The sequence below is a fragment of the Ictidomys tridecemlineatus genome, chromosome 5 (assembly GCF_052094955.1).
Source record: "Ictidomys tridecemlineatus isolate mIctTri1 chromosome 5, mIctTri1.hap1, whole genome shotgun sequence".
Lineage (NCBI taxonomy): Eukaryota > Metazoa > Chordata > Mammalia > Rodentia > Sciuridae > Ictidomys > Ictidomys tridecemlineatus.
Genome location: NC_135481.1, coordinates 30662035 through 30677093, shown reverse-complemented (window position 1 = coordinate 30677093; position 15059 = coordinate 30662035). Strand labels below are relative to the sequence as shown.

General features: G+C 36.8%; 1 protein-coding gene across 4 annotated transcripts in view; it reads right to left on the bottom strand.

Annotated features, from left to right (window-relative positions):
- The window catches only part of Sppl2a (signal peptide peptidase like 2A), a 47155-nt gene extending 40438 nt beyond the window's left edge, over positions 1-6717 (bottom strand). For all 4 annotated transcript variants that reach the window (XR_013438784.1, XM_078049622.1, XM_078049624.1 and 1 more), the window contains exon 1: positions 6418-6717. Coding sequence is in view for 3 of the 4 variants with exons in the window: in XM_078049622.1 (XP_077905748.1) it covers positions 6418-6702 (285 nt within the window). In the remaining variant the exon portion in view is untranslated. The remainder of the gene's footprint in view (positions 1-6417) is intronic.
- Between the last annotated feature and the right edge of the window lie 8342 nt (positions 6718-15059).

The following is a 15059-nucleotide window of genomic DNA, read 5'->3' as shown; positions in this document are numbered from 1 at the left end:
TGGGAAAAGCAAGGCTAGGATCATTTCTTGCATTTGGAGGATCTGAAACATGTAATGCAAAGGCTAAGAGGTACTAGGGTGTGGGGAAGAGACAAGGTAGTCATTCATTCATTCAAGACCCTGAAGTTTATGAGGTGTACAGGAGACAGTAGAGAACGTCAAATAAGCATTACTGTAATGGGTATATGTAATGATTAAAGGTAATAAAATTCTTCCTCCCTCTCTCCCTTCCTTTCATTGTAGGAGAAGGGAAGAGACTATACCTGGAGACTTTCTGGCCTAACTTTTGATAAACAGATCCAATTCAGGTGTTTTTATTTATTTGTTTTTTATGGTATTAGCAATCAAACCTAGGGCTTTCTGCATGCCAGGAAAGCTATCCCCCACTAAGCTACATCCCTATTCCTTCTGGTGGTTTTTTAGGAAAAAATAAAAAAATCAAACTTAAACATAACTTTTCCTAGCTTTAAATTTTTTCTAAATAAGATTCATAATTCATCATATAAATCTTGTGTTCTATTTTAGACTCAGAAAAAAATTATAACTGCATAATTCAGTGGAAAACATGTTGAAAGACTTGAGTCTAGTCCCATTTTGGGGGAATTTCTATGATCTGAGACAAGCCAGAATCTTCATGAGCCTTTTCAGAATTATTTTGCATTTCAAAGGAGATTTACATGTAGCTATTACACTACTGATACACAGCCATGAGTGAATTAGAATGCAGACAATAGGATGAGGAAATTCAGACATCTCAGATGCAAGAAGGTAAGAGAAAAATCATGAAGAACATGAAAGTAAAAGGAGGAATGTGACAAAACCAGACAGCTCAGGCTACTATAACTGTAGAATGGGTGGCTTAAACAACAGAAATTTGTTTTTTCATGGTTCTGATGGATGGAATTCTAAGATCAAAGTTCCAGCAGAGTCAGCTTCTGGTGAAGGCTTTTCTCCTACCTAGGAGACAGCAATCTTCTCACAGGGTCCTCATAGTGAGGAGAGAAATTGACTAAACTATCTGTATTTCTTCTTAAGAGGGCATTAATCCTGTCACGAGGGCTCAGGTTCTACCCTCATCTAAACCAAAATTATCTCCCAAAGGCCACACGCCTAAATACTGTCACATCGGAGGTCAGGATTTCAACAAATTTGGAATTTGTTACAATTCAGTTAACAGTAGCTCACCTCTAACTACCAAATTCTTGTCCTCTTACAGACAAAAAATGTTCAATCCATCTCCATAGCCCCCCGAATCTTAATATATTCCAACACAACTCAAAAGCCTATAGTCTGAAGACTTATTTAAATCTAAATCAGATATGGGTAAGAATCAAGGTATGATACATCCCAAGGTAAAATTATGCTCCAGTTTTGAACCTGTGAAACTAAGAAAAAAAAATTTTGTTTCTAAAATATAAAGATGGTACCAGCATAGAATTGACATTCTCATTCCAAAAGAAAAAAAATAGAAGGAAAGAAGTGGTGATAGGTATTGACAAAGTCCCAAACTGAGTAAGGCAAGTTCTATTAAGTCTTGAGGTTCAAGAATAATCCATGGGCTTGATATCCCACCTTCCAGGCCATGGCTCTCTAGGATGACCCTAACTCTTTAGTTCTGCAGGGAATTGCCTCACAACTTAAGGCAGGTACCTCATGACTCACTGGCTGTTATGCACCCCAAAGACTCTGCGTAGAAGACATCTGACCTATTGAAACCAAGGTGACAGACCTAATGATCTCTAAATAGCCTTCACTTTCACTTTTCCCTTTTCTGGTAAAATAGCACATTCATAGCCAAATAGCTCTATTGCATTGTCTTGTCAAATACAAAATGTGTGACAGTCTTTCTTCATTTCATCTCTGTCTCCATCCCCTTCAGATCAAACCAGCAGTATTTCTGCTTATATAATCCTATAACTCTTCATCAAATGGTTGTTCAACTACATTGTGTTTTTTTCAGAAATATATTTCTCACTTTTAAATATGGATAGGCTAAATATTTTCCAAATCTTCAAGTTCTAGTTCCATTTTGCTTAAAAATTCCTTCTTTTTTTGGAGAGGGTACTTGGGATTGAACTCAGGGCACTTAACCACTGAGCTACATCCCAAACTCTATTTTGTACTTTATTTAGAAATGGTCTTACTGAATTGCTTAGTGCTTGGCTGTGGCTGAGGCTGGCTCTGAATTTGCAATCCTCCTACCTCGGCCTCCTGAGTTGCTAGAATTATAGGCATGTATGACCATGCCCGGCTAATAATTCCTTCTTCAATTCACTTCTCCTTTCATATTTTACTATAAGAAATCAAGATTAAGCAACCTATTTCTTCATTACTTTAATAAGAAATCTCATATAAATGTTCAATTTTTATCAACATACCTTATAATACAAAGAGATATGATAAATTGTGGTATAAAAGTGTATTAAGAATTGTAATGCAAAAAAAAAATAAGATAGCCCATGTATAATGACATAATTTGGCATGAACATACTCTATATACAGAGATACAAAAAATTGTGCTGTGAATGGATAATTATGATTGTAATGTATTCCTCTATTGTCATGTATGTAAGAAATAAAAATTTTAAAAAATGTTCAATTTTTTCACTCGCTAAGTTCTACCTTCCACAAAACACTAGAACATATCTTAGCTAGGTTCTTTGCTCTTTTTGTCAAAGGCTGCTTTTTATCTACAGTCCAATAACATGATCCTCATTTCCACTTCAGACCTCATCAGAATGGACTTTTTTGTTCATATTTCTACACGCACCTCAAAATTCTTCCAGTGCTTGTCATTATCTACTCCAAAAGTTACTTTTATGTGTTTAGATATTTGTTACAATAGTACCTTTGAGTACTCATTCTTGGCACTAAAAGGTGTCTTGGCTCACCCAGCCACAACACAATACCACAGAGTGGTTACATAAACAACAGAAATTATTTTTTCTCCACAGTTTTGGAGGCTGGAAGTATAAGATAAAAGTGCCAGAAGGATTAGTTTCTAGGGTGGGCTCTCCTCCTGGCTAGGAGATAGCCACCTTCACACTATGTTTTAACATGCTAAGGAGAGAGAACAATATGCTCAGAGCTTCTTCTTAGAAGGGCACTAATTCTATCATGAAGATTCCACCCTGGGGACCCTCACACTGGGGGTTAGGGCTTCAGCATATGAATTTGGGAGGGGCCATATTCATATTCATTATATAGCACAGAAGCTTAGCATGTCTTGAGTAACTTGACTGCTTGAGTAACATCTTTCCCCTGGAGGTTGGGAGAAGAGGACAGAAAAGAAAGAATTAATTAAAATTATTTGAATTGGGATAGTGTACAAAAAGAATATAAATTTTTTTTTAAAGAGAGAAAGAGAGAGAGAGAAATTTTTAATATTTATTTTTCAGTTTTTGGTGGACACAACATCTTTATTTTATTTTTATGTGGTGCTGAGGATCGAACCCAGCCCCGCACGCATGCCAGGCAAGCGCATTACTACTTGAGCCACATCCCCAGCCCCGCACACATGCCAGGCAAGCGCGTTACTACTTGAGCCACATCCTCGGCCCAAGAATGTAAATTTTCAGAGAGATTTTTCTTCCTGGGTTCCTAATTATCACCTCATTTAAGTAGTTTCAAACAGCTATGTAATACTTCAAAATCTTTAAAGTAGAGAAAATTTTGATGAAAAACATTATGAGAAATACTGAAGGTTCTTCAGAGAACTTTGAAGCAATTTTAAAAAACAGATACAAATTAAACATCACTTGTTCTCTCTGAAAAAATACCCTATGACTCTGTGAGATAAAGGTCTAATAATTGGGACTGGGGAAGGAAAAGCATGTAACAGAATTATGGCAAGGTCAAGACAGAATTAACCACCCACTAGGAACTCTTTTTATTTCTAGACCTAAATGTTTAACGTGTTCTAAGATGATCAGAATAAAAGTCAGGTGTGGTAGCTCATGCCTGTAATCCCAGGAAATGCCTGTAATCATAGGACACTGAGGCAGGAGGATAGAAAGTTTGACGCAAGTACGGAGAACTCAGCTAGATCCTATTTCAATATAATAAAAAAAAGGCCGAGATCTAGTTTAATGATGGAGCACTTGCCTAACATGTGCAAGGCCCTGGGTTCAATCCCTAGGACCACCAACCAAACCAACCAAACCAAACCAAATAAAAAAATTAAAATGGCTAAATACGCTATAGCTTAAGTTCAAATATACAGTGAGGTCACTCTGATAGGAAGAAAACAAGATGAGGAGGGCAGATTAAATGATCTTTAATGGCCTTTCAATACTAAATCCTCTGCCTCTTCTTCAAAAAAGTGGAAATGGTTTCTGAAAATTATGTGCTGTTCTAGATGAAGATGTTGGCCCTGACTAACGGAAAGAAGAACCAGCTTCAAAAGCCTAGAAAGAAGAAATGAAATGACTGAGTTGGCATCATTAATCCAAATGAACTTAGGCCACCTACAACTATAGTTAGGAAAAAGAAAAAAACAAGGGCTTCAGGGAGAAAATGGTAAAAGACTTCAGATAGTGAGTGCTGGAGGAAAAAACTAGCTATTCATTAAGAAGGAAGGAGAACTTCTGCTGAGAAAAAGAAAAGGAATGAAAAGAGACCATTTTAGGGGATTGAAGGAAGGAAGCTTCAGGAAGAAAATAAATTCAAAGGCAAACAAACAAGAAAGAATTTAAAATAATAGCTGGAATTGAAAAAGACCTTCACAATTTAAAGATTTTGTCGACTTATTCACAGTCATTAACAGTGCCTACCATATAATAAATGAACACCAAATACTTGTGGGGTAAAAAACAATGTTACTTAATTCCCACAACAATCTTGGGACTGAAGAGTACAGAACCCAAGATTAATATGGTAAGATATCATACAGAGGTACAATCTTAAATATCCTAAAATCTAGAGTGTGGGAGACACAAGCTAGTTACAATTTAGAACAGGGATAACCTTTAGGTTTGTGAAGCCCACAAAATTGTGAATATTCTCCTTATATTTTTCTGGTGAGATGTTCAGAGCTTTTGGTAAGAATTTCAATGTGAGTTTATGAGGAATTGATGTATTATTAGGCTAACTATAGTGGGAATATGAGATTATATCAATATCTACATATAGATATAATCAGCTTAAACAATTCAAATAAAAATTAGTGCAAACACACTTTGCTAAGTTTTATATGTAGGTTATAAGTTTGTGTACATTTACATACTCTCTGAAATTACTATCCTTTGGATAGATATGATCTGATTACACAGCAAACACCTCAAAAACCCAGACTAAGGCTGCTACTTTGATATTCATTTTATAATGTATTTTCGCACTCCCTCAAGACAATTTTTATAAGTTCATTCGGGTTTCTAATGTTACCTAGCAAAATTATGAATACATCAAAGGCATTTAACACTTTGTGGCTTAGATTTTCTTAATAAACGTTAAAGCACTTTCATTTTGAATATATTCACTAATTATTAACCTTTTAAACTGGAGAGTAGACAAAATATACTCTCAGAGAAGTTACACATTCTAATGGAAAAGAAAGACATACAGCATATAGATCTTATATAAATAACCTTTAAATGTTCTCAACTTGAAACTCCCTAAGTGAAAGCCAATAGGCACAAAAACTGAAACACTGAACAATGACCCCCTAATCACCCACTGAACCTCATATCACTTGATGATTAATTTTAAAACATTATTTTCTGTAATTATGAAAACAAACTTGGGAGCACTTATTGTGTGTATTTTCCTTCTCTTAGCTGATATTTCATGCCTTTAAAACAGACAACTGAAAAACCACTAAAGGCATTACTTTGTTATTTTAAGTTATTTTAAATTATTACTATTACAACACAAAACTAAACAAACCCTGACAAAGGAATCACATAGGCCCCCAAAGACTAAGAAGGAACTAAGAGGGGTAAGGAAAAACTAAAATAATAATAATAACCAAATAAGCTGAATTAGTGCAATTAAATTAAAAGCGCAGTCCTTGAACCGCTAAGCACTCAGGGGCCTTTATTCACAGGGGAAAGAGGTTAATAGGAGGTAAAATGGGCCAGACAATAAAACCTAGATGCCAATTGAAAAAAAAAAAATGCCTACACAATGGAAAATTAGAGAGGCACCCAGGTCAACGTCGTGAAAGGGATTGCGCGGATATCTTTGATGGGTCGGGAGGGAACAGGGTGATGGAAGAAACAGGGATAAAAAGGAGGCTGGAAGGACGGAGTGAGCGGCGGCAGGTGAGGGGAACCAAGAGCGAAAGCAGGCCGCGGCGCGCGGAGCGAGGCCCGGCGGGGCCGTGGGGCGGGCGGAGGGGGCTGGGAAGGCGCCCCTGCCCTCCGGCCCCGCCCCGCCCCGGGGAGGCCCGACGCCCGCCCGCCCGCCCGCCCCACTTACCAGCGGCAGCAGGAAGCCCCACATCAAGGCGGCGGCGGAAGCGGGCAATTTCCACTGCGGGCCCATCGTACGGGTGGGCACGCAGCCTCCGCGTCGCTCTGCGGGTGCCTCAGTGGCAGTGTTCTGCCCGGACCGCGGCTGCTGCCGGGCCGCTACAGCAGCGCGGACTTCCTCTTCCGGCCCCGCCCGGGAGACGCGGAAAGCCCCGCGTGGGGCTCTGAGTCCCGGCGGCGACCGGCCACGCTCTGCGGGTCTGGGCGTGCCAGTGTCCAGCTGTCTGACCATCACTCCCGCCAGACCCCGGGCAGGCCAAGGGACCTTCTCAAGCCCTTTCTCCTGGAAGTAACTGCCCAGGTCCTGGAGCCACAGATCTACGGGTCATCCTTAATTCATTAGCCCATCAGTAGTTTCTGGCCATTCTAACTCACACACATACCTCCCAATTGTTCACTCACTCCCAAAGGTTGCGACCACCTTATCCAAGCCACCAACGTTTGTCTTTTTCCAAACTGGTCTCAGCCAGCCTCCAGACAGCTCCTTACCCGATGGTCCCAGAGTGATCTTTTTAAAAATATAAATCAGATCATGTCATTCTTCATCAGCTTGCATAAAATACAAACTCTAGTTTGGCTGGGCATGGTGGCTTGCACCTGCAGTCCATACATACTACTCTCCCAGCTATTCAAAAGATTGAGGGAGGAGGATCACTTGAGCCCACAACATAGTGAGTCCTCATCTTAAAAAAAAAAAAAAAAAAAAAAAGAAGCCTAGAAAGTCTACATAATTTGGCCCTGGCCTTCCTCTCCGTTACCATCTTCATTATTTTCCTGTGCATTAAGAAGCATGGTCCTTCTTTGGTCTTTCCTTCCTTCCTTGATCCTTCTGGCCCTATCGCTAGTAGTCCTTTCTGCTAGAATGCCCTTCTCTCTAAAACTCACAATGTATGACTTGTTGGCATTCACTTAGCTTAAATGTCACTTCCCCAGAGGGAACTTCCTGACATACCCAATCTAAAGAAGCCTTTAGTTGCGTTCATATCATGATTTATTTTAATTCTCTGCATAGTATTTTTCATTCTCTTACATATCTTTGTTTATCCAGCCATTTATTCATTTATTATGTTGCAAACCACTTGATAGCAACCAGTGTCCTTACTTTGCTGCTGTATGCCTTACACCTACAAAATCTGGCAAATAGTAGATCCTCAAATATTTGTTGGATGACTATTTCATACCAAACACTGCCATCTCCCAGTATGAAGGACACAGATGTGTGAGCCAACACACTTCATAGTGACTCTTTTGTTTGCACAAGGTGCTAAGAAGTATTAAAAGGAGGTATAAATGGGGTGCCAGGAAAGATTCCAGCCTGAGCTGAGTCTAGAAGGGCGAGATAATTTTAGCAAGGCAAAGGGTAGAGGAAGGGGGGCACTTCCAGGAACAGTGAAACACTAGGGTTAAAGCCAAAAGTGGCATTGGAGGAACTACAAAATTTAAGCTTGGCTGAAGCTGTGACAGATGAAAGATGAAATGTGAGAAGAGGGCAAAAGCCAAATCACAGTAGACTGGGACTGCTTGGGACGTTAGGATTCATCCTATGAATGGTAGAGAGAAAATGAATAGTAAATAGAGCAATGACATACAATTTCTGTTTTGGAAGCTCTCTGTGATTGGCAGGGTGGCAAATGGATTAAAACAAGGCAAGAAGTAGAAGCAGGGAGACCTGTTAGACAACTGTAGAAACTTAACCAAGGCAGCGCAGAGTGAGGATCTGATACAAGAGTATGGCAGAAGAAATGGGGAGGAGAAGATGGATCTGAAAGATCTGGAGCAGATTTTGGTAACTGAGAGGAGGTGGGATAAGAAAGAGGGATGATTCCCAGGATTCTTCCCTGGGCTATCTATTGAGATGGATTGGCACAAAAAGGGAGGGAATAGCTGAAGGAGGCAAAATACTTCTGGATGTGAGTTTGAAATACTTGTGTAATATTGAAGTGCAAATGTATGTAGGTTATGGCTACTTGGGTTGGTCTGAATCTAGTGTCATGGTAAAGCCAAGAACTTGGGAATCCTGCCTGTCAATCTGGACTCTTCATATGTTCTGGCTTCCAATGGCAAACCAAGTTCCCCTTTTATAAAATGGTTTTGATGAACTGGATGACTTCATCTCTAAATATTCCCTTGAAATGTTTATTCTTGTAGCCCATTGCTTAGTAAGTCTCTAACGTGACTCCTGGAGCTATCTGAAGATTTCTGGGTTTTCTGCTACATTTTTCTTCACCTTTATTAGTAAAAATTTTGAACTTGCCTGTGTTACAGGCTAGTTCCATGTGCAGTCTCTCTTTACATAGGTTTTTCATTTGAAAAAATGTTGACACCAATATCTGTCCTACCTACCTCATTAGTTGTAAAAATGTCATGATGCCAGGCACAGTGAGTGGTGCATGCTTATAATCCCAGCCACTCAGCAAGAACCTGTCTCAAAATAGAAATAAATAATAAAATTAAAAAGAGCTGGGGATGTAGCCCAACGGCTATGCATCCCCGAGTTCAATCCCCAGTATGAATAAATAAATAAGTAAAAAAATTCATGAATTATAAAATGTGAATAAAGTTACTCTGAAAATTAAAAGAAAAAGGAGGAACGAGATAGAGAAGGAGAAGAAAAATAGAAGGCTGTGCTCAAAAGTGTTAGCACTGTTGTAATAATTCTTGTTATCAGAATGCTTTCTCCTTGGTCAAAGTTCCTGTGAAAGATGAAGTGAAGAATGAAAGAGTTAATGGAACACTAAAGTGTCCTCATTCAATGATTTAACTTCTGGAAAGGCTACTAAGGTTTCTTTGTAGTACACATTTGTTACACATCAATTTCCCTACAAATATTAGAGAGGATGAAGAGTAACTGGATTTTTCTAGTAAATATTTTTCTTCTCTTCAGAAACTATAGAGTAAAATAATATCATTAGATTAAAGATCATTTTGAGCCAACATGGTGGTGTACACCTGTAATCCCAGCTACTCAGGAGGCTGAGGTAGGTAGATCTCAAGTTTGAGGCCAGCCTCAGCAATTTAGTAAGACATTGTCTCAAAAATAAATAAATGAAAAGGGTGGGCGGGGGTTGTGGCTCATTGGTAGAGCGCTCGCCTAGCACTTGCAAGTCCCTGGGTTCGATTCTCAGCACCACATAAAAAATAAATAAACAAAATAAAGGTATTGTGTACAACTAAAAATAAATAAATAAAAATGCTTTCCTCTTTAAAAAAAAATGGTAACGATGTAGCTCAGTGATAGAGCACCCTTGGGTTCAATCCCCAGTACCTCCAAAAAACAAAAATTAGGGTTTTTTTGGTTTTTTTTTTTTTTTAATTTTTGGTACTGGGGATTGAACCCAGGGGAAGCCTAACCACTGAGCCACATCCCTAGCCCCCCCCTTTTTTAGTAATGAATGGACACAATATCTTCATTTTATTTATTTATTTTTATGTGGTGCTGAGGATCGAATCGGCCACTGAGCCACAACCCCAGCCCCACAAAAAATTAGTTTGATTTGTAAATATACTTAATTAATAGAATTTATTTTTCCAATGATAAAAAAGGATGTTATTTGTTGTCAGGAAATTTCTATTTTCTAGGAAATGAATAAGAAATATTGGCTTCATTTTGCAAAAGAGGAAACTGCCAGGTTGACAGCCAAGGAGAAGGAACTGAAACCTAGTACCCAGCTCTTCACACTAGATCATTCATACAATCTGTTGTTTGTTAGCACTGAAGAGTGTTGTATTCTTAAATTTTTTTGTAGTTGTAGATGGACAGCATGCCTTTATTATATTATTTTTATGTGGTGTTAGGGATCAAACCCAGTGCCCTCATGTACTAAGCAAGTATTCTGCCACTGAGCTGCAGCCCCAGTCCCTGAATAGTGTTTTTACACAAGGAACACTAAAAAAGAGTGGTAGTAAGCCCCAAATAATTTCCTGGGCAAATGGATAATTACTGTAGTCTAGAAAGTGATTCTCAATCTTGGCTACTTATTAGAACCATACAGGGAACTTAAAAGGATACTGATACTCAGGTCTAGTCCTGCTACCCACCTCCCACCCCCAGATTCAGATCCTGAATTTAATTGGTCTGGATGTGGCCTATACATCAGGATTATTTCAAAGCTTTCTAGATCATTCTAACACGCAACATTCTAAGAGAAACTGTCTTTTAGCCAAGAATTTTTAAAGTATGACCTCTGGACCAGGTCCCTGATAATGGTGTCAACATCACCTGGGAACTACAAGAAACACAAATTCTTGGGCTGGATCCCAGACTCCCAGATCTCTGGGGTTAGAGCCTAGCAATCTGTTTTAATAAGCCCTAAGTGATTTTAATGTACTCTAAAATTTGAGAACCTTTGGTTTATAGCATTTCCCTATAAGTCTGGCTACATATTAGAATAATCTGAGAAATTAAGATAAAAACAAACCCTATGCTCCAACATTAATGAAACTGGAAGTCAAAATAGATGAATTCATAATTATAGTTAAAGGATTCAATATCTCTCTAAAATTGAAAGAACAAATAGGCAGAAAATCATTAAGGATACAGAAGACTTGATCTAATTGGCATTTACAAAAAATTTCACTCAACAACTGCATAATTATTTTATTTTTTACTTCTTAGTTGTAGATAGTCACAATATCTTTATCTTATTTATTTCTTTTTATGTGGTGCTGAAGATAAAATTTAGTGACTCACATGTGCCAGGCAAGCACTCTAACACTGAGGTACAATCCCAGCCCAACAACACATAAATTTGAGTGTATGCAGGACCCTTACTTTTAAAAAAATTTTTGTTTGGTGGGTATAAGAAGGACCTTTACTAAGTAAATTATTTAGCCATAAAACAAATCTTGATTAATTTAAGAGGGTTCAAATAATACAAAATACGTTTCCTAACTACAACAGAATTAAATTAGAAATCAGTAACAGAAAAGTAACTGGAAAATCTTCAATTAATTAGAAAGTATACACACATTTCTAAATAACCCATGAGTAAAAGAAGAAATCACAGGGATTTAAGAAAATATTTTGAAGAAAATGTAAACATGACATATCAAAAACTACAGGAAACAACTAAAGTTAAAAAGTGCTTAAAAACAAATGTGTAGCACTTAACACTTTTAATAGATATATAAACCTATAAAATCAATGACTTAAACTTTCACCTTAAGAAATTGTAAAAAAAAAGAGAAAATTGAATCCAAAATGAGCAGAAAAAGTAAATAAAAATATATTAACAGAAATAAATGAAATAGAAAAAAAAAGGTAGAAAAAAATCAGTGAAGCCGAAAGACCAGCTTTTTAAGAAAACTGATGAAATTGAAGAAACGCTACCCAAACTGATCAGAGAAAAGAAAGGAATAATATACATATTACTAATATCAGTAACAAGAGAAGGGATAGTACTAAAGATCCTAACGGTATTTTTAAAAGAATAACAAATATCATTAACAACTTTGTGCCAATAAATCTGACTTAAGTGAAATGAAGATATTCTTGAAAGACAAAAACTATTGTTTAGGGGTTGGGAGTTGTAGCTCAGAGGTAGAATTCTTGCCTAGTACGTGTGAGGCGCTGGGTTTGATCTTCAGCACCACATAAAGATAAATAAATAAAATAAAGGTATATAAAAAACTAATGTACAAGAAATAGATATTAATGATAGTCATATTATCTATAAAAAATAAAATTTGTAAACAAGTGCTGTGGCATGCACCTGCACCTAGCTACCCAGGACACTGAGGAAGGGAGATTGCTTGATCATAGGGGCTTGGAGCCAGCCTTCAGCAAAACAGCAATCCCTGTCTCTTAAAAAAACACAAGCCTGCTGTGGTGGTACATGCCTGTGACCTCGGGTAATCCAGAGGCTGAGGCAGTAGGATCCAAGTTCAAGGCCAACTTAAAGCACCCCTGAGTTCCATACCTAGTACAGAAAGAAAGAAACAAGAAAAACAGCAACAAACTTTCCCACAATGAAGACCCGAGGCCCATTTAACCTCAATAATGAATTTCATCAAATATATAAGGAAGGAAAGAAAAAACAAATTAAGAGGGAGGAATGTTTCCAAATCATTTTATGAAAACTGCATTCCCTAATGCTAAAACCAGATTTAAAAAAAAAAAAAACTACAGACCAAAATTGTTAATTAGCATAGATGCAAATATCCTTAACAGTTTTAGCAAACTGAATCCAGCAAAATATAAAAATAAAAACATGTCAATTCCAATTAGAGTTCATCCTTAAAATTCAAGATTAGTTCAACATTTGTAAATTAGGTTATGTAGTTCACCATATCAATACTGCAAGATCAATATACGTATATAGTAGCAACAAACAATAGGAAATTGAAATACCAAATATTTACCAGTACATAAAAAAAATCTAATACTCAATAATATTTTAGTAAAAGATGTGCAAGATCAAGACAATGAAAACCACAAAACATTGCTTTGAGTAATTAAAGGGGACCTAAATAAACATGGAAGTATCCTATGATTATGGATTGAGAGATTCAGTATCATTCTTTCTAAATAGATTTTTCAAAATAATGCAATCCCAATAAAAACAACAGCTAGCTTTTTTGATAGGAACTGGCAAGCCAATTCCAAAATTTATACAGAAATACAAAGGAACTAGAATAATCAAAACAATTTTTGGGGAAAAAAAAGAATCAATTTTGAGGATTTAATCACCTGATTTCAATATTTTCTTAAAACTACAGTAATAGAGACAGAGTGGTATTGGTATAAATATAGACTACCAAAACAGCAAAGGGAGTCCATAATTAGACTTACACACATGTAGCCAATTGATTTTTTTCAAGAAAGGTGTCAAAGAAATTCAATGGAAAAAGGATAATTTTTCAACAAACAACTGCTATTGGAACAACTGGATACCTTCATTCAAAAAAATGAAACTCAATCCTCACCTCTATGTCATATTCTAAACTTCATCCAAAATAGATTAGAGACATAAACGTAAGAGCTAACATTCAAAATTTTCTAAGGGAAAATAAAGGACAATAAATAATCTTAGTTACCTTAAGATTTCTTTAGTAGGATACAAAAAGAAAAAAACTATAAAAGAATGAATAAAAATCAATATATTAAACTTCACCAAAATAAAAATTTTGGCTCTTTGGAAGATACTGTTAAGAGAATGAAAGCTCCCCTAGACTGGGAGAAAATATTTACAAAACATGTATTTAACAAAAAACTTGAATCCAGAATATACAAAGAATGCTTATAACTCAGTAAAAAGACAAAAAAAGAAGAAAATATTTGAATATGTAATTCATCAAAGAATGTGTATGAAGGACATGTAGCCCATGAAAAGATGTTCAACATTATTAGTCACTAACTAAATACACAGATATCATACACCTGAAAGAATGACTACAATGAGGAGATTTACTTCACCAAGTATTAACAATGAGATGGAGGAATAAAAATTTTCATACACTGCTCATGGAAATGTAAGATAGTATCAGTATTTTGGAAAACTGGCAATTTCTTATAGTTAAACAGATACCTATTATTTGATCCACCTGTTTAATTTCTAGATCTTTTCTCAAAAGAAGTGAGAGTATATGAAATAGAATTATATGTCCATATAAAGACGTGTATATGATGACCTAAAGCTGTTCTATTTGTAGTAATTCAAAACTGTAAACAGTCTGCTATGGTTTAGGTGTGGTTTGCTCCAAGGGTTCCTGTGTTGGAGGTTTGGTCCTTGGTGTAGTGGCATTGAGGAACTTTAATGGGGGGCTGGTCCTTAGGTCACTGGGGGCATGCCCTCAGAAAGGATTCACGTAGGTCTTGTGGGACTCAGGAGTTAGTTTTCCCTAGAAAGTTTTAATAAAAGAACAATCATGGCCACTTCCCAGCCTCTTTGCCTTTCTTTCCGATGATGTGATCTCTTCCTTGCACAGGAGTTCCTGCCATGATGCCATCTGTCAGGAGGTTCTTCTCAAAACTGAGCAGATGCCAGCACCATACCCTTGAACCTCCAGAACTGAGGTTGATACTACTCAACCTTGGGTATTTAATTATAGTAATGCAAAATCATTAAGAGTGCACCACAGATGAATGAAAATTTAGCCTTTACATACAAGGAATACTACTCAGCAATAAAGATGAATGAATCATTGATGCATATAATAATATAGTTAATCTCATTAATCTGAGTAAACAAAAACAAACCAAAAAGATAGTGTATACTTTGTGATTTCATTTATGTGAAATTCTAGAAATTGCAGTCTTATCTATAGTAACCAGAAGATTAGTATTCCCCTAGGAATGGGTATGAAAGGAAAGATGGGATACATCTTGGAAAAATTTTTATCTTGATTAGAGTGATACTTGCACAAATACATGCTTACATAAAAATCACGAAATTGTAGGATTTAAGCATGTGCAGTTTATTGTAGGCTAATCATACCTCAACAAAGCTGTAAAAAACAATAAAAGAATAAATGATATTTTGCCCAGACTTCATCACCAAAAGTTTCCAATTTGATTTGGAGTAAGGCCAGGAAACACACACATACACACACTTGAAATTTTTTTTTAAAGCTGAAGTTTTCTATATTAGC